At 42.6% G+C, this 18,423-nt stretch overlaps 2 protein-coding genes across 2 annotated transcripts in view; one reads left to right on the forward strand and one right to left on the reverse strand.

Moving 5' to 3' along the window:
- Positions 1–5,022, forward strand: part of GPSM2 (G protein signaling modulator 2) — a 16,092-nt gene extending 11,070 nt beyond the window's left edge. Inside the window, exons 8-14 of the mRNA XM_005423702.2 lie at positions 41–149; positions 565–694; positions 1,010–1,077; positions 2,010–2,186; positions 2,924–3,086; positions 3,226–3,437; positions 4,858–5,022. Of these exons, the coding sequence (XP_005423759.1) occupies positions 41–149; positions 565–694; positions 1,010–1,077; positions 2,010–2,186; positions 2,924–3,086; positions 3,226–3,437; positions 4,858–5,022 (1,024 nt within the window). The remainder of the gene's footprint in view (positions 1–40; positions 150–564; positions 695–1,009; positions 1,078–2,009; positions 2,187–2,923; positions 3,087–3,225; positions 3,438–4,857) is intronic.
- On the reverse strand, positions 528–18,423 carry CLCC1 (chloride channel CLIC like 1). The gene is made up of 12 exons (XM_005423701.2): positions 18,383–18,423; positions 16,869–17,009; positions 15,108–15,200; positions 14,176–14,283; positions 11,613–11,834; positions 10,352–10,492; positions 9,127–9,220; positions 7,953–8,050; positions 7,726–7,872; positions 6,847–7,131; positions 6,404–6,658; positions 528–3,068 (listed from the first exon to the last, which is right to left on the reverse strand). The coding sequence occupies exons 2-12, from the start codon at positions 16,998–17,000 to the stop codon at positions 3,060–3,062; spliced, it is 1,584 nt and encodes a 527-aa protein (XP_005423758.1). The 5' UTR covers positions 17,001–17,009; positions 18,383–18,423; the 3' UTR covers positions 528–3,059.

The following is an 18,423-nucleotide window of genomic DNA, read 5'->3' on the forward strand; positions in this document are numbered from 1 at the left end:
AGCAGGTAGAGGTGTAATTGCAAATGTGTGTTGTTTTCAGAATTGGGGAAGGAAGAGCATGCTGGAGTTTGGGGAATGCTTACACTGCTCTGGGAAATCATGACCAAGCCATCCATTTCGCAGAAAGGCACCTGGAGATTTCAAGAGAGGTATGATTTTCATACTCCCACTGTGCTGGCTGTTGGTTTTTACTCTCACTCACAGAGGTTTTATGGAGGTGTGTTTGTGCATCTGAGTTTGAGCGATGGAATGCATTTTCAATTATTCTAGAGACAGCTGATTCCAGATTATTTCAGCCAGTCAGCTCCTTAGTCCTAGTGTCGCCACTCACAATGCCAAAAAATGGCATCATGGACTCCCAAGTTAGTGGCCAAGCAGAAATTATTTCAGGCTTTTTTATGTTACCTGCTAGTTGTTACTTCTTTAAAAAGATGTTCTCAGTCTTCAAGCAGGAAAACCTTTTCAGCCTTTTTCTCTCAGAAGTCATGGGACAAGTATTGCTTTACAGTTACACATGTGAGTATTTGTTAAGGTAATACAACTGCTTATTTTATTTGCTTGAAGGTAGGAGACAGAAGCGGAGAACTCACTGCCAGACTTAATCTCTCAGATCTTCAAATGGTTCTTGGATTAAGCTACAGCACAAACAACTCCATGATGGCAGAAAGCCATGCAGTGGAAAACAGTTTGAATGGTATGTGCCTCTTTCTGAAGTAGTTTCCCAGCAGAGAATTTAAAAAAGAATCTCATTTGAGTTCTTTACTAAGTTGGGGTTGAGTATGGAATTTTGCTTGGTTTTCTCCCCCGCAGCTAAAAAAGGTTCTTGAGGTATTGGATCCCTTCAGCACCTCCTTTTCTGGAGGATTTATATTGTGAATCACAGGGTACTGCTTAGTTTCTTTATGTGTTCTAATTGTGTCTGTGTCTTGGACCTTAGATGAGTACAGCCACAGCTTGTCAAGTGACACCATAAATTTTAATAATAAAAAGATGAATTTGTCTCTTGAAGGTGGCAGACCAAGAGGACGTCGTTACAGTATGGAGAACATGGAACTTATGAAATTAACACCAGAAAAGGTTGGCACTTTGCTTCTTTCTGTTCTGCTGCTGATATTGCAGTGAAACATTTCTGAGGGTGTGCTGATGTGCCACTTGCCTCCCTTTTTAATTTAGTTGATCACAGGAGCTCCACAACAGCAGGTCTGACAATACTAACAAAAAATACTTCTGTCATGTAGGTAACAGCATGTGACAGGTGATGGCTGTAATGGCTTGTGGGAAGCCTGCTTTATTCCCTGCATGAATGAGAAAGAATGGGGTTCTGTAATGAGCATCAAAGGAATTTTCATCTCTTTATAGAGATGGGTTGAGGTTGCAGCATGGAAGTAATTCAGAATAAAATTCCTGAGCTTTAGCTTAGCTCTTCTGAACACTTTTTCTTTGGTTACAGTCATGTTATAGGGACTTAAAATACATGCTCCGTTTTTCACTTTGAGATTTCAACCAACTTGCAAACCATCAGAAGCTTCAACCTCCATCTTGAGTAAGGATGCTATTTCAGAAATGTTACAGCTGAGTCACAGGCAAAACAACTTCTCCCCCCCCAGGCTCAGAAATCTTTTGGCAGTGGGAGTTCCTGATTAAAATCCCTGTATCAGTCTATGAGATTTCTTTTACATTCTGCCTTTCAATACTGGGCTGGCAGTTCTGCCTAAATGATTCCAGTGGCAGACTGAAATTGCTGTTTTTCCCTCCACACTGGGATATCTAATTCCAGTCTCTTCAGGTGAGGCAAAGCCTGTTATGTTAATCAATAAAATCTCAAAGCATGCGTAGTCAGTACAGCTGAAGTCACCACTGGCACTCTCTTTGGATACATCCTTGTGGCTGCAAGAACAAAATAGTGTAAAGCTGCTTCCTTTTGGGGAGGAAAAGCAGCAGCAAGTAAGAGGTAACAGTACTGGTAAGTAAAATCAGAAGGCTTAATTTCCTGACTCTTGTTTTCTTAGGTTCCAAACTGGAACAGTGAGATTCTTGTTAAACAGAAACCACTGGTTGCCAAAACTTCAGCAAAACTTCATTTTGTAAATCGACTAAAAGGCAAAAAGTACAAAAACGGCACCACCTCCAAAGTTTTGCAGGATGCCAGTAATTCCATTGATCATCGACTTCCAAACTCTCAGAGGGTAGGTGTGGTGAGCCTTTACTCATCTTTGTGTGATCAGAAGTGTGGAAAATACCTTCCTGCAGCTGTCCTGTTCAGTTTAACTTGATTTAAACACTGATGCACAATGTGTCATTCTACAGCTCTCTCAGGGGTGGTGCTAGCTTTAACATTTTCCTACTATTGAAACATTTTAGTTGTGGTGGTTTTTTTTAAGTTTTATTTATTTGCAAGCTGAGGTCTTAAGTCTCTGCTAGACCCCACTTCTCCAAATTTAGCAAAATCTATTTTCCTGATTCTGGCAGTGGGAGATATTTCGGACATACTTTTTAGGTTATTACACTCTTGAGAGAAGTCAGTTCAAAAGAAAAGAACTGAGGCATTTGGTCATAGACCTGAGGAGACAATGGCAACTGTTCATTGCTGGTCTTGTTTCTGTTTTCTCTCAAGGGCATTTGGGGTTTTGTTGGATTAACGGCTAGGAGGAAGAACTCCCATTTTACCATGATCAGAGCACTGTTTCTTTCCATTTCAGAGAATGAGACATTTCTAATATATTTCACTCTCCAAAATGCTGCCCTAGCATTAGCATCTCCTCCTTGGATAGATCTCTGGCTATAGAAATGGTTGACTAAAAAAATTTGTTTAATAAATTTCAGAGATGTAAATATCAAGTGTATCACTGGACTGAAACTCTGATGCAGTTGTCCCAGCTGTAGGCACTCAAAGGTCAAATACCCCAAATTTTCTCCTTTTCAGAAAAGCAGCCGTGAGACAATGGCAGATGAAGGGTTCTTTGATCTGCTGAGTCGGTTCCAGAGTAACAGGATGGATGATCAGAGGTGCTGCTTCCAGGAGAAGAACAGACTCCCAGCTCCTTCAGTGGCAACATCCTCTACTCCACCTAAAACGATGATAAAATGTAATTTTTTAAAAGTAAAATCTGTATTTGACTCGAGTTTTTGCCAAATACTATTTTCAAAATGTATTTGCACACAAGACTCAGTACAGCAATGGATTTACTCCTAGGCTAACTCTAACTGTTCTGTATGTCCTGGCAGCCTTTTCCACGTCGGCGGTGTCCCCGCACACGGACGAGTTCCTGGAGCTGCTGGCGAGCTCGCAGAGCCGGCGCCTGGACGAGCAGCGCGCCAGCCTGAGCCAGCTACCCGGCCTGAGCCAGCGCCGCAGCCACGCCCTGCTGGGCCAGCTCGGGGCCAGCGCCAACGGCGACCTGGATGACGACTTCTTCGATATACTGATCAAATGCCAGGTAAGGGCTTAACACCTCCTCAGCTTCTGCCTCTGGGACTTCTCTACTGCATTCCTGTAAGGAAGCCACTGTGTTTTAAGATACGTATTGATCTGACAGATAAGGAGGAACATAAGAGAACAAAAGATGAGGGTTGGGGTTTTGTTGATTATCCAGTCTAGTAAGTATAATTTTGGTATTTATACCACAATAACTGTTAGAAGTAAGAAATGCCTAAAAAGTGAAGAAAACAAATGAGGCTATTGAAAGGAGTATGTAAAATGGTTTAGACCTGGCTTGCTAAGGAGGACACGTGATACACCAGCAATCCTAATTTTCCAACTGAAAGAATTCAGTATCCAGGTTTTGGTGGTAAGAGTGGTCATCATTCCCACAAGATTAAGTTTAAATGATAGTTTATAGCAATATACAAGTGAGGTGACTGATTTTCAATTAGAGCATGTGCATATACCAATTAGACCAAATAGAATTAAAAAGACTTGCTGGTTTGTCTGATTGGTCGATAAGCAGCCAAAAATACAAAATTCAGATGCTGAGTTCTCCAAAGGTCAGTAAGTATGGTAGCCTGGCTGAGAAAGCAGCACCTAGAATTGAGTCTACATGACAGTGCTCATCAGCCTGCTGAAATACCATGTTCTGTTAATAGAACCTTGTGAGTCAAGCAAAGAATCTAGAAATATTCTCTTTTAGGACTGGAAAAATATTTAAAATAATTTAAAAATATTTAATCTCCTCTGATCAGTATGGACTGCTTTAAACAAGCACAGAAGGGTTGCTGCCTTTGAGCCTTTTTGTCTGAAGGGTGCTTGTCCCAGGTCCAGCCACCACTGAAAGCTGTGCTGTCCCTCCTGTGCCCACACTGCCCTCCAGCAGCAGGCTGTTCCTGTGGGAACACCACTCCCCAGCTGGGGAGCAGAGCCCAGCCCAGCAGGGTTTGCCACCTGCTCTAGAACCTTGGCACTAAACTGTACCCAGCTGCACAGAGTGGAGCCAAGGGGCCTTCAAGGAGTGCCTCCCCAAATCTCACAGCACTGCAGCCATCTTTTAGTCCCTGTGTAAGGGAAGGAAGACAACCATACTTCCTGGTGTACGAGACCAGAAACACCCTGTACTAATGCTAAAAAATCTCCTTCTGAACTAAGGCCACTTAAATCTCATTTTGCAGTATGTCAAACAACTGAACTGGGGGGGTCATTTTCAGACATATGGGACAAGTGGGTCAAAGGAACCATTTTAGTTACACTTAGACTCAATAATTTCATTAAGCAAGTTTAAAGTGAAACAAAACTTATAAATTAAATCTCTCTACTAGCTTTAAATCTGCCAGCAAAAGTTTTTAGTAGGTTTTTCACTTAATATTGTTCACTTACTCCATATCTTCCTGTAAATATGCAGCTTTTATTGCTTGGTCTGTCTGTAGGGTTCCAGACTGGATGATCAGAGATGTGCTCCTCCAGGAGCTGCCAAAGGCCCCACTGTACCAGATGAGGATTTTTTCAGCCTGATTTTGCGCTCACAAGCGAAGAGAATGGATGAGCAGAGAGTCCACCTACCCTCAGCTATAAAGGGACCCAATTCCAGCTGAAGACCCCAGAAGAATGTACAGCAGCATCCTAGGGGTCATTCTGGTTTTCTGGAAAAGCACACTTGCCTTTTTTAAGATGACTACAATCAGTAGCTCTGTCTCCTTTCTCCTGATTTTTCACAGAAATAGCAGCAGCATCACACTGGTGAGCAGTAATTACAGAGCTGCCCCTGCTCTTGCATTTGGCAGCTGCTTCCAGAGCAGTGTCTGAGGTACTGGTACTGTGTCTCCCTCTTATTTGCCTCTAGTCTGTCAAAATTATTACAACTTTTTTTTCTATGTCAGTTCTCTCGTTGCTCATTAGTGGATTCTACCACTGTCTCAATCTAATGAAAGACTTAAATTTTTATGTTCTTTTTAAAGAAAATTTGATTTTCCCCCCTGATTTGTACTTCCTGAAAAAAAGTTCTGTTTTCTTTTATACTTTTTTTTAAAAAAATAATTAAAAAAGGAGAAGAAATAGCTTTAGTATTTAGTCTCTTTGCAGAAACAAAGTTTGGAAGAAACAATAATTTCTATAAAAAAATTAAACCCTAGTTTTAATTCTGTTTAATAAAAAATAGTTTTTTCAAGCATTATGGTTTTTTGGTAATATTTAGCTAACTGTTTCCCACATTAATTCAGAACAGTTCTGCAATCAGCAGAAAGTTTTCAAGAAGTACTTACTTTCAAGAAACAGCTGCTCATGCTGCTCTACAGCTTGTGTGATACGTGCCCATGCACCAGGGAGTCACAGGGGTGGTGGGCACTGGGCACCAACTGCCATGGGCCTGGGGCAGTGCCTGCAGCACCCCAATTTCCAGTGCCACCCACAGAAATGCACAGGTGCTGCTTCCTGTACCTGACCTCAGCTGCTCTCCAGCTCTGGCTAAGGACGAGCTGGGCTGGGGGAGCTCTGGGGAACAACCACTGGAATGTCCATCCCCAGGGCAGCTCCTGCTCCTGGCCCTGTTCAGCTCTGAGCTGCCTAAAAACCGCCTGCTACAACATTAAGTGCTCACTCTCTGCAGATCATTACACCAGGAGCAAATCCATCAGCTGCCCTAAAACTGACCTGACAAGAAGCAAACTGATTTTAAAGAACATAAACCCAAAGACATACCTGAGACATCTGAGCTGGGAATTAGCATTATGGGAGTTACTCAAAACTTACTACACAAACCTGGTTTCCAACAAGCAGCAGCACTCCAGAAGCCTGGGTTTTTCTGGCCACTTAGAGGTGTATCACCTTACTTAACACCTTTATTTCAGGCTCCAGAGTACCCTCTCCCAGATTTTACATTCCCACCTGACAGCTCACTGATGTTCTTGTCTCTTCTACACTTGAGAACGAGAGCAGAATTATCAAGTACATGACAAGTAAAGATTAGACAAAACTTACAGCAGAGTCTGGGTCTTCCTTAGTCTCTTTCCTGGAGTCATGTAAAACACTCTCTTTCTTCTCTTTGCATGGTTCTGCAGCAGAACTTTTCTGTTCTAGGTTTTTATTAGGGTCACAGGTTTCTAGGTTTTCTCCAGTCTCTCCCTCTACTTTGCCTGTCTCCTGTTTTTGCTGCTCAAGTGCAGCTTCTGCAGTAAGGTTTTCAGCTTGGAGAGTTTCAAGTCTATGAGCTTCAGACTCAGTGTACAACCTGTTCTGCAAGAAATCAGTAATAACCTATTAATTAGGCAATCAAAAGTGACAGCACCTTCTGTTTCAAGTGCATCCCAGCTCAAGGGGTAGGGCTCACCCAAACTATGATGGGTATTTTTTTCCCTCAGGAAACAGAACATGTAAATAGGCCCAATAAAGAGTATAAATCTGTCCCTGTGGGCCTCTGGTACCTGCTGTGCATCCAGCTGGTCACTGGCGTGTGCCGTGTCCTGGCTCCTGCTGCCATTGCCCGCTCTCAGCCTGGGCAGGGGCCTGGTGGCAGCGTCCCCTCTGTCCTGGTGGGCTCTGTGCACGTAGGGCTGCTGCTGCAGGTAGTACTCATCTGCTCTTCTCCCATCGTACTGCCCAAAGGCTATGGGCTCCTGCCCACCAGGAGGCAGAGGAAGACTCTTCTTCTGAGAAGCCCTTAAGTATCTTAATGCAGACACTGATGATCCAGCACCATAGCAAAAAGTCTGGGGGAGAGGAAAAAAAAACCCAAACTGAGCAAAACACCAAATATCTGCAGCCTATGGTTTTGCACACAGATTTCTTGTCATATATCTGAAAGACCCTTTAGGAAAAGGTCAGGTGAAGGGGATGGCTCCAGCTCAAGCTTTCTGTAGTCTGACCACACTGCAGGAACTGCCTGCTGGATGCAGTTAATTGTTAGTGCTACATTAAGGTTCTAACTCAATGCCTTCGTGTTAAATGCCAGCCACACACATCACAATGTAATGACTCAAGGAAGAAATGAGAACTAAGGTGCAATAAACTGTCACAGAGCCTAAGATTTGAAGCAGTTTAATGCTACTATATCCCACCTGGGGAGTGGGAGAGGAATACAGTTTGAGTACAAAACTCGGCTCTTTTAATTCCTAGACCAACTGTAGTATGAAGCCTTTGTCAAGAAAAAATTCCCTTGCAGAAGTAATTTGTTTGTGCTAAGAAATCTGTTCAGTTGTACAAATGAGAAATACATCATATAATAGATAATACTTAAATATAAACACATTTAATATTTAAAAAATAAAATTGAGCTTCTAAATGTAAGATGAATGTATACAAACCAGGACACCCAGAGCCATGGTAATGAGCACTGGAACCTGCAGAATTAATGGTATCTCCTTCATAAGTGCCTTGATGAATTCACCAATACCTTGTCCTATGTCCTTCAAAGGCTCAGTTACAAAGTTGGTGAAAGTTACTGCCAAGGCCTAGAAAATAAACAGAAAACCAGTGTTGTCACACAAACACCAACCTAGGCCTTGGCAGTCCCTTCAGGCTTGGCACATACCTTTGATGGTGGAACCATATAAACAGGATTTACAAGCAGAATTTCATAATACTTCTTGCAGGGATCATCCTGAAACGTCCATGTACTTCTAAGCCATTCTGCAGTCAAAGCAGACACATATTATTACTACTTCTTAAAAAGATACTTTGTGACACAGCAGCAATACAGAAAGGAGCATTTCAGTTACAGATGGAAGAGAACTCTTCTAGATGCAGTTCAAAACAGATTTATTTTTACACATCTGAGATTGGCTTGTAAGTACAGTGTATCCAGTCAAGGGGATGCAGGAAGGGGAGGGAAGGCTGGAAAAGAGAAGAACCCGAAATTTTCCCATGTATAATCAAGAAAGCTCTTTAGGTGAGATCAGTTCCCAGAAGCCTCAGGGAAAAAAGTCTCATCTGTGGAAACTATGAACTTGCTGTGAACACTGTGTTCACAGCTACTGACACAGCATCATTTTGTGTTATTGCTCATCTGCCAGTCTGCAGGGAGATTGAAATTGTCTGCTTTGCTTGCTGGATTCAAGGGTCTATTTTAGTTACAAGCAGGAAGTCTTACTTCTTAAGGGAACCTTTACATTATAAACAAGTGATTCATGACATCAGTGTTTCTGTAGTTAGGTTTTACTGCAGTCAGAACATAAATCATTGACATGTAATCAAAAACAACAGTCAAGAAATTACACAGTGAAGACCATAACAAGCACTCTAAGAGCTGCCACCCTTCATCTACCGGCTATGGCACTGGATAGAAATAACAGCTAATAAAAAAAATCAGCTTTCTCTGTAAAATAGTAACACCTGAATAAACAATTACAGATCCAATTCCTGAAATCCATTGTACTCACACCTGTAATACATGAAAAAAAATCCTTGTCCTGAACTCTGCCTGCCTGTCTTTAGTAAATGGCACTGAATGGTACTGGGGAAACAGGTAAATTACAAGAAAAAGAAGTAACACCATGACATACCCCAAGTACAGTGCTGGGGCCAGCTCTCCTCCCAAGGCCTAGAAAACAAAGTCTTACGGGACGGGAAAAGGGTAAAACCATGTAATCATGTATTGAGGAGAATTCCCTGTACTACCCATGAAGAAATCTGAGTATCCTGAGATACTATGGATGGGTATTTTGTGATCTTAACCACTACTGCAAAGTACCAAGACAAGAGCTTACCCATGAGACTTCCATACCACTCCAGCTTCTCGGCACAGACCTTGTCAAACTGCCCCATCTTGGCCATCTCTGCCTGGTGCTGAGCGAAGGCCAGCTGCAGGGACAGCAGGAGGGACATGCACTGAGTGCTGCAGCCAGGAGTGCTGCTCCCCAGCTAGCCCTGCTTACTCTCTGCAGCCTGGGGATAGTTCCCCACATAAATGGGAACTTCCCCACTGTCCCCTTGTAATGACAATTCCTCATGTAATAGGTATTTAGAAAAGTTTACTACCTAAACAATTTAATGGAGTTAAATTCTAAGAACTTCTAGGAATGGACAAAACCCCTGAGATAATGTCTACCTCTAAGTTATTCTCCAAAAGGAGTCAATTGTCAAAGGATCAGACTACAATATTCAAAGATACAAGTTATAGGCAAAAGTAAACTGATGACATCTTTTCTTTTCATGTTTCTGGAATAGAGACAGAGCTGTCATGCAATTAACTAGTTAAAACAGCCTCTTTTTTTTCCCCAAATAATTCCCATAAGAAATACCTGTATTTATTATAGTTTTACCTTACTGTTTGCAACTGACAATCAAAAGATAAAAATTTGGTCAAATCATCTGTTGCAAAACTAACATTCTTCACTGCCTCAACCCAAGCCATCTGCATGGATTCCAACCCCATGCCAGAGCCATGCCACTCTCCAACACTCTGCTGTCCCTGCATTTGACACACTGCAGTCCAATCCTGATTGACAAGATGTGAGGGCAGATTTTGTGGCTGGGCTTTGATCTGGTATCCTAAATTCCTCCTCAATAAAGCTGATGTGATTGTACCATCAGCCACTTAATCACCATTAATGAGGCATTTATCTGGTCTATCACATGAAACACAGTTTCTACCAGGGAACCTTAAGAAAAAAACTCTGAATATATTTCTGTATACCTTTTCTACCAAGCTGCTTTAGTCAGAGGTTACATCTGCCTTGCCCCTGTAGTGAAATCAGAGTTCTAGTGCTCTCTGAATTTTGTGCACCTCTACAGCAGAATGCAGTTGTCAGGGTTTCTTTTGCTCTTTAATCTAACACACCTATCAACATGCAAAAGAAAATGTTTATCCCTTTTTTTATTTTGCAGTTAATTAAAAGCTGTATGTAAACTAATCAAAGGAACTAAACAACCTTAACTCCCTCATAGCTGTACAGTTCTAAGCCAAAAAGCCATTAAGATTACAGAACTTACCGTGTACAAGTAAAACCAATTCCATACAAAACTGACGAGGAAAGTCAGAAATAAAACATATTTTAGCTGAACAAAGCGGGAAACATAGGTCCTCAGTTCTGTAGCCATTACAATCACAATGCACACTACGCACAAGAGTAGCTGAAAAAAAGGAAAAAATTATGACCCATATTTGGACCTTTCACAAGCTTACTGACAGTACACATGAAGAAACTTCCAACTTCTATTTTTACTAATGTAATTTACAAAGAATAGCTGAGTTCTTCCTTGCTTCCACAGCCCATGTGAGCAGCACAAGGCAGAACACTTTTGTGGCAGTACTAATATTCATCCCTGTCACAGCCTTACATTGCAGTTGCTCATTTGTTTCTTGTTATATTTAGTTATTTCTTCCTTAGGATGATTGTTACATTAGTGACCACACTTCTAAATTATCAAATTGTTGTCAGCTAGTGCTTGAGCAGTTTGTGCCTGCTCTGAAACACAGAACAACTGCTGCCAACTCCTGCACAGAGAGACAAAGTTACAGTTTGGGTAAAAGCAGCAAGACTTCAAAGAAGGACTCCACAGTGTCTTTCCACCCAAGGACCCCTATCAGAGGTTACTGACAGCCTGCTTTTGTCATTTGGCTTCCAGGGACCCCTCAAATCTAGACAGGCTAGTTGCAAGATTATGTCAGCACAAAACACTGGCATATTCTGAATTGTAAAGATTTTTCAGAAAGCTTCATCTTTATTAGAGATCTTCAGCTTAGCACTTTATAATTCCCAACTCTCCTCTCTCACCCTATACAATTTTTTCCACAAAATCTGCAAAAGCCTCTGACCTATAGGAGTTTAAATAGATACTTCTCTCAGTATATATTCCAACTCCTGGAGAAGCCAACAGCTTCAGCAACTATATGAACAAGAGACAAACATGGAAGATCTATAATGCATGAGGTGTCAGTTCTTGTGGTAAGAAAGTGCTAGAGCACAATGAGTCTGGTAGCACAGGTATAAAATTCAAGAAAAGAAAAAGCACACCAGGAAAAAAAGCCCCAAACCAAAGGTACAATAGAGAACAGATGACCACAGGAATAAAAAACTTGAATTCCTTCTTAAAGCAAATACACCCTTCAGCAACCATAAAGAAAAAGACTCACTAGAAGTATGATGGAAAGAATTGCTTTATCTGCGGAGTTAAGATGGTAATATTGATTAGCACAGAGAAACTGAAGAAAACAGCAATTAAAAGCAATAATCAGCCTTTATTCTCTTACCCAAAGCAAATGATATAGATCAATTCCAAAGGTGTCTTCAAATCTCCACCGCCAAGCTTCCTCATCATGGTGCTTAAAATTGACCAAAATATCACCGAGTGCCTCATCCAGGGCTCCTGGCTGCCAGGCTTCCTCACTGACAAACCTGAGGATCTCCAAATACGTCTGCCTGGTAAGAATGATCTCAGCATCATAATGGACATGGCCCACATCTTCGCCAGGCTGCACTCAAAGCAAAGCAAAACAAGGGTTAAAAGCTGCTTATTTGGAAATAGAAATGCATCCATAGGCCAAAACTTATCGTATTCATTCTGTACCAGCACCCTTCTGAAGCAGGCTGCAGGATGAAAACATGGGACAGGGGGCACACTATGATTCTATAACCTTTTTCTTCATCTAAACTACCCAAAACAAATTCAATTGGTTTGTAATCTTTCAATTCTAAAGAAAAAAATCCTAAAAAAATAAACTATCTCACTTTTTACTAAAATTTCAGGACCAGTGCTCATTAACAAGTAATAATTACATATACACTATGTGTGCCTCAGTCAAAGCTGGATAATACAGATAGAAACTATTAAACACTAAAATAAGAAGTTTTACATTGCTAAATGTAATGTTCCTTATTTAACAACAATTTTGCTTATTACTAAATTCCTCTACCTCTGAATAAACAAAACCTCCAAAGACAATATAATAAAGTGCCCAGCCAACAACTAAAGTATCATGCAGCCACTCACTCCCTCCAATATCCCTCCTGGTGGGGAGGAGAATGAGAAAAAAGGTAAACCTCATGAGCTGAGGCAAGAACAGCAAACAAAATAAAATGTGATGGCAATAATACTACTAGTCATGAAAAGAGAGAAAGAAGGAAATAAACCCCAGAAGAACAAGTGCTGCACAGTACAATTGCTGCCTCCAGCAGCTCTCAGCCCCTCCCAGGCAGCTCCCCCAGCCCATGCTGGGCACAGCAGCCATGGTTTGCAGTGTCCCTGGGGCCAGCTCAGCTCAGCTGTCCTGGCCATGCTCCCTCACAGCTCCTCCTGCACCTCCTGGCTGGCACAAGCACAGAGAAGTCCTTGACTTAGAGAGAGCAGCACTGAGCAACCACTGAAACACCAGAGTGTTATCAACAGTGCACTCACACTGAATCCAAAACACAGCCCTGCACCAGCTAGCAGCAAGAAAATTCACTCTACCCCAGCTGAAATCACTGCATAAAGAAAGTAACAAGGTGATTCTTATATGGAAACTCTAATAAGCTATTATTTCTTGATAGTTAGAATCACAGAATGGTTTTGGTTGGAAGGGACCTTAAAGATAATCTAGTTCCAACCCTCATAGTCAGGGACACCTCCCACTAGACCACACAGCTGAAAGCACCATCCAGCCTGGCCTTGAATGCTTCCAGGGATGGGGCATCCACAACTTCTCTGGACAACTTCTTCCAGTGCCTCACAACCCTCAGAACAATGAATTTCTTCCCAGTATCTAATCTAAACCTCCTCTCTTTCAGTTCAAAGCCATTCCCCCTTGTCCTAGCATTGCACACCCCTGTAAAAGGTGCCTCTTATAGGCCCCCCTTGAGGTACTCAAAGGGTCTCCAAGGTCTCTCCAGAGCCTTCTCTTCCCCAGGCTGAACAGCCTCAGCTCTCTCAGACTGTTTTTGTAGGAGAGATGCTCCACCCTGAGATCATCCCTGTGTTCTCCTCCGGACTTGCTTCAATAGGTCCATGTTCTTCTCTACCCTGGGCACCCCAGAGCTGGACACAGCACTGCAGGCTGGGTCTCAGAGAGCAGAGGGGCAGAGTCCCCTCCCTGCCCTGCTTCGGGTGCAGCCCAGGCTGCAGTTGGCTCTAGGCCGAAAGCTCACACTGCCAGCTTCTCCAGCACTCCCAAGTCTTTCTCCTGAGGGACGGTCCCAGTCCATTCTCCACCCAAGCCTGTTCTTCTTCCTGGCATTGCCCTATCACATGTACAGGACCCTGCACTTGGTCTCACTGAACTTCATGAGTTTTGCATGGAGCAAGCTCTCAAGCCTGTCAGGGTCCCCCTGACAGCACCCCTTCCTTAGGGGTTTAATTTTGTCTGGGTTTTAGTTTTGTTAACCTGATGCCTGCTCCTGCTTGGACAATCTCTCTGTACTCCTCCCATATTACCTGTCCTCACTTCCACCCTCTGCAGGTTAACATGGTAGACCTACAGTACAGGCCTTGTAAGTCTACAACAAACAACCCAAATCTGGCTCCTTCCAGTTTCCAACCATTAATGTGACCAGAACAAGGTGTTCCTATAGCTGCATTCCAGCAACAGATGCTAAGATACACTGAATTCACCAACCCTTCCTTTGGATACTTTACAGATCAAACAACAACTGTGTCTCCTCAGCAGTACAGGATGCACATACTTCTGTCATCTTTTCCTTTGCCATCCAGTTCCCTTCACTGCATTTAAAGTACACCAGCGTAATTACTCAATGCTTGGTAACTGTGAAAACTACATAACGCAGTAATATGAATTCATTTTAATTAAGTATTTTTTAAATGACCGTTCAAATACTTACAAGGCCAAGTTTTCCAGCTTCATTTAAAATTTTATTCAAGAATCGCTTAAAAATATAAAAGCTACGGCTCTCCTGTGATTTGGCATTCCTCTTCTCACACTCTGCAATCTGCAATTGTGCAAAAGACACTTTTATTCACTTTGCTCAAGTGAATAGGAGAGAAAAAACCCCAAATATACCAACACATTTAACTCAGGACTAACAGGGGTACATTTCTTTAGTTTAGCAATGATTCCATGGTTAGTCTGCCAGATAAAAAGCATATACAGTTACTGAACATACTACTTTCCATGGGACTGGCCAGTACTGGAGATATCACATCTGCTAGTAATATTCAAATCCTGACTTTAGTAAGATTAGAAACAAATGTAAACATCTGGATCTCCTTACATTTTAAGTTTACATCAGGAAAAAAAGGGAACTGCAAAAAAATCAAAGTAACTAAAACAACATTAAAATGACACATATCCCATTGGGGATCCAAATGGCTGAGGGCAGGAAGGGCCCCAGGAGCCACACAAGCATCCCCACACCCTGGGAGGGGGTCTGACAGCAGCACCTGAGATCTGCAGCTCTGCACGTGGCCCTGGTCTCTGTGCCCACAACCCACCCCTTGAAATCTAACAGGACTGACAGCTTGAGAACAGCATGGGGTAATCAGCACCACACCTCCAAACTGCTGCCACTGGGCAGAAGCACCTAGCTCCTATCGATTTCATTTGCACTATAAAACATGTCAGGAAACAGACCTTTGTAGGCAGAACAACAACTTGAAAATTAATTCAAACCAACTGCGGTCTCTCCTCTGCCTAGAGGTTCCCCTTCCATGAAGAATAAATTATGCCAGCAATGCACCTGTTTGATACTATCCAGAAGAGCATAACCAGAAAGCACAAACTATAAAACACAGGAAAATATTCTGAAGAACAAACCTTGTGTTGCAAGGAATCTACTACCCTGGAACAACGTGAGATTTCAGTACTGACTTTATCCACAGCCTCTTCCTCAGAGTCATGATAGTTTGGCTAAAATTACAGAAGAAAACCATATTTTCAGAATTCAAGAATTTGACCAATATGCCCATTGTTACACTTCTACAGTCACATCACTTTAGAAGGAGCAAAGGAGCTAAAAACTGAGTACAGATCTTTGCTGCTAATACTCTCCCAGTGACACTGCAGTTACCTCTCTGCTGTTATTTTAGGCTCCAGATGGACAATTGCTTTGAGTTTATCTAAATGCAAAAGGTGAGGTCTTGCTTGTCCTCCCCTACTTGCCCTTTCCCCTCCTTTGAGTGCTGCTGACCCACAGAGTGCATCAGATTAGATAATGGCACTGGCTAAAAACTGACTCAGCAGGCAAAGGGGCAGCTTTCAGCCAGGTGAATTCCCAGCCCAGCTGGCCACACTGCCAGCCGGACTGCAGGTAAACACAATCCCCATTCTGAGCTGCCTGCCTTTATCTACTGCAGAGCACTCTGTGCTCTCTGCTCATTACTCAGACACAGAGCAGCGCTGCTTCCAACCACGTGTGCACCCTGAGGGAAGCCTCCAAGAGGAAGCACAACAGCACCTGACTCAGAGAACTCATGCTGAAACAAAGTTTGGTTCTGAGGGCTTGAGCCGGCCCACCTAAAAACTCTCTGCAGAACAGAAAAGAAATCCCAAGAAGATGGAGTAGTAATTTTTTTTAGTTTAAGATGTAGTTCTATTTTTGTGGGAGACAACAATAAAGCTACTACTTTTTTATATAAAGCTGAAGCAGTTGGGCTCCAAAGCTTGCTGCTGGATCTTAAGGATGCTAATGACTATCAGGTGGATCTGGAGAAGTTGGAGGTTGATGAGGAAAGCTGTGGAGAGCAGTAACACACTCTACATCTTTTAAGCTTCAGAAAATTATGCTCTGTGGTGTTTAAACAGTATTACTCAAGACCGCAAAACCAACCTTGAAAGCTGAATAATGGCAAAAATCAAGGGTGCCCTTACAACCACCTCCAGTTTACAGTGCCATGCGTGCACACATGCACAAGATAACCAACGCACACCTCATGGTATTCAGGGTCCGCTCCTCATACAAGACAGAGAAAATTCATCTTGTTAGAACTGATTTGTTTCCTAGTTCATCTTCTCTTCAGTGTTAATGATTCATTAAAAGTACAGCACTCAATCCCTAGTCCAACCTTTCTTCTGAAAACTGAGGCCCAGCATTACAAAACACCTTAAAATTCACAACAGTCCCACACAAGAAATGGGAAACTGGTGGACTAAAATAAAATACAATAATTAACTCCCCCAACTTTTATCACTTAGGAACCTGATTTTCAAGATATTTAACACTATACTTGAGAAATTAGCAAGAGCTGCTTAACCCAGTACTTCTCGGAGCAGTAACCTGTGCTGCCACAACCTGCATAAATCAAGCACCACCTGTGAAAATACAAAAAGCCTGCTTGATATGTCTTGATCTGAGTGCAACAGAAGCTCACCAGGGAAAGGTCCTGAGCTAATTACACTATTTTTCCCCTTGCAATTTTAACCATGGATACAAAGACTTTTCTGTGTATGGATTCAGATACAACATAATAAGCCCTTAAAAACACAGTACTGCTATTATTATTTACTGTCACAGTTTAAAAGCAATCTTCCAGCAGCATTTAGCTTTTTGGGAGAGACACACACCCTTTCTTTCTCTACCTTATAAGGTCTTCTCATTGTTCCTGATGCTGCATCATAATTGAGCATATCCGTGGGGTCAATCCATTCATCTTCTTGAGCTTTACAGCTCCCTATCAGCATCACTGCACACACCACCAAAGAAAACAGCATCCTGTATCACTGAATACAACAACAAATTCAGGTATTTAGGTCAGGGTGTAACATGCTGTATCAAAAAAATGAAACAATCTTACATGAAAAAAACTAAAAAATTGAGCTTTTTAAAAACTCAGTTCTCCACTAAGCAGGTTTAAACTCACTTCCATATTTTTCCCAAGGAAAATGCTGACAACAATATGCACAATTAAACTGTATTATATGAGTGGATCAATACCCCTGACTTTGTTATCAGCAGGTGTAGCACAGAGTTCAGTATTGCTAAATATGATAAAACAGTGCAGAACTCCAGCAGGCTTCACCACAAGGGCACTGTGCTAACAGTAAAGCAAATTTTACTGTCACATTAATAGGAAGACTTGGCAGAAAAACTGCCCTTGCATTTCAGCCGTTCCTCGGATACCAGAGGGGCTGGGAGTGGCTGTGCTTTGAGGGATGGCCAATTCAGCACTAAAAAGGGAAGCACAGAGCCCTGTACTTCAGCCACAGCACTGTGGCTCCAGTCACATTCAGTAAGAACCACCACAATCACAGACTCACAAACAGCGTGACAGACACACCGTGAGTCTGGTATGTCCAACAAACTCTCCTGACCAGACCACAGTCTGGAAACGCTCAACAACCCTCAGGTGAAAAACACCGTCATTTGCTGAGCAACAGAAACGCTGGACTGTCAGTGATAAACACACCGTCTGCAGGAGCACATGAACACAAAAAATACGAGCAATAAACTGACAAAAAATACGTTACAGTGGGAGACGACTAAAAGCTCAATCGCAAAGAGCAGCTGGCAGTCTGAATGCCCCGAGGGAGCACTCGGTGTCCGAGCCTTACCCAACAGGTATTCCTAAGGGGGAGGAAAGAGGCACAGCCCGCCGACAGACCCAGGATACAAAGGTGGAGTCTTCTCCTCTGACCTCCACCCCTCTTAACCTATACTTTTATAGTTTTTTTGAGGGAGGATAAAAGGTAGAGTTTCAGTTCATGACATTTCATATTTAGGCACAGTTTGAGTGACTTTAAAGCATGCACACGTCTTGCTTCATTACCACGCATTGGAGTGTGGAAAGCAATACGTATTTTCGAGTTAACGGAGCACGTTCAGGTTTTGGTCACCTTTTGGGTCACTCCTTTGGCTTAGTTCCCCTTGGCCTCACTGTTTTAAGAATAACAAGGCCACACCACCTCCTGCCGTTCCACTACCCTTTGTTTCCCTCAGAGAGCGATGCCTCGCGCTCCCTCAGAGATCCTGCTCCTAAGGGTGCAGCAGCTTGCCCCTGGAGAACCACTGCCAACGCTAACATTCCTCCTTGATGAACTTTGGTTTCCAGTACTCCTTCACGAAGGGGCCAGCACGCCCGTCACGGAGAACTCACCTTGGCCAGCCCTGCAGGGACATCCCTGCCCTGTCCAGCTC

This window comes from Geospiza fortis, unplaced genomic scaffold (genome assembly GCF_000277835.1).
Source record: "Geospiza fortis unplaced genomic scaffold, GeoFor_1.0 scaffold229, whole genome shotgun sequence".
NCBI lineage: Eukaryota > Metazoa > Chordata > Aves > Passeriformes > Thraupidae > Geospiza > Geospiza fortis.

What these genes read in the sequence shown, in the direction of transcription:
- CLCC1 (XM_005423701.2), bottom strand. Translation starts at nt 17,000, where the DNA reads ATGCTGTTTTCTTTGGTGGTGTGTGCAGTGATGCTGATAGGGAGCTGT. An exon ending in ATTGGTTTTACTTGTACACG is followed by an intron (nt 9,221 to 10,351) that starts GTAAGTTCTGTA and finishes CTGTCCCTGCAG; the next exon opens with CTGGCCTTCGCTCAGCACCA. An exon ending in ACCAGCTGGATGCACAGCAG is followed by an intron (nt 6,659 to 6,846) that starts GTACCAGAGGCC and finishes GATTTCTTGCAG; the next exon opens with AACAGGTTGTACACTGAGTC.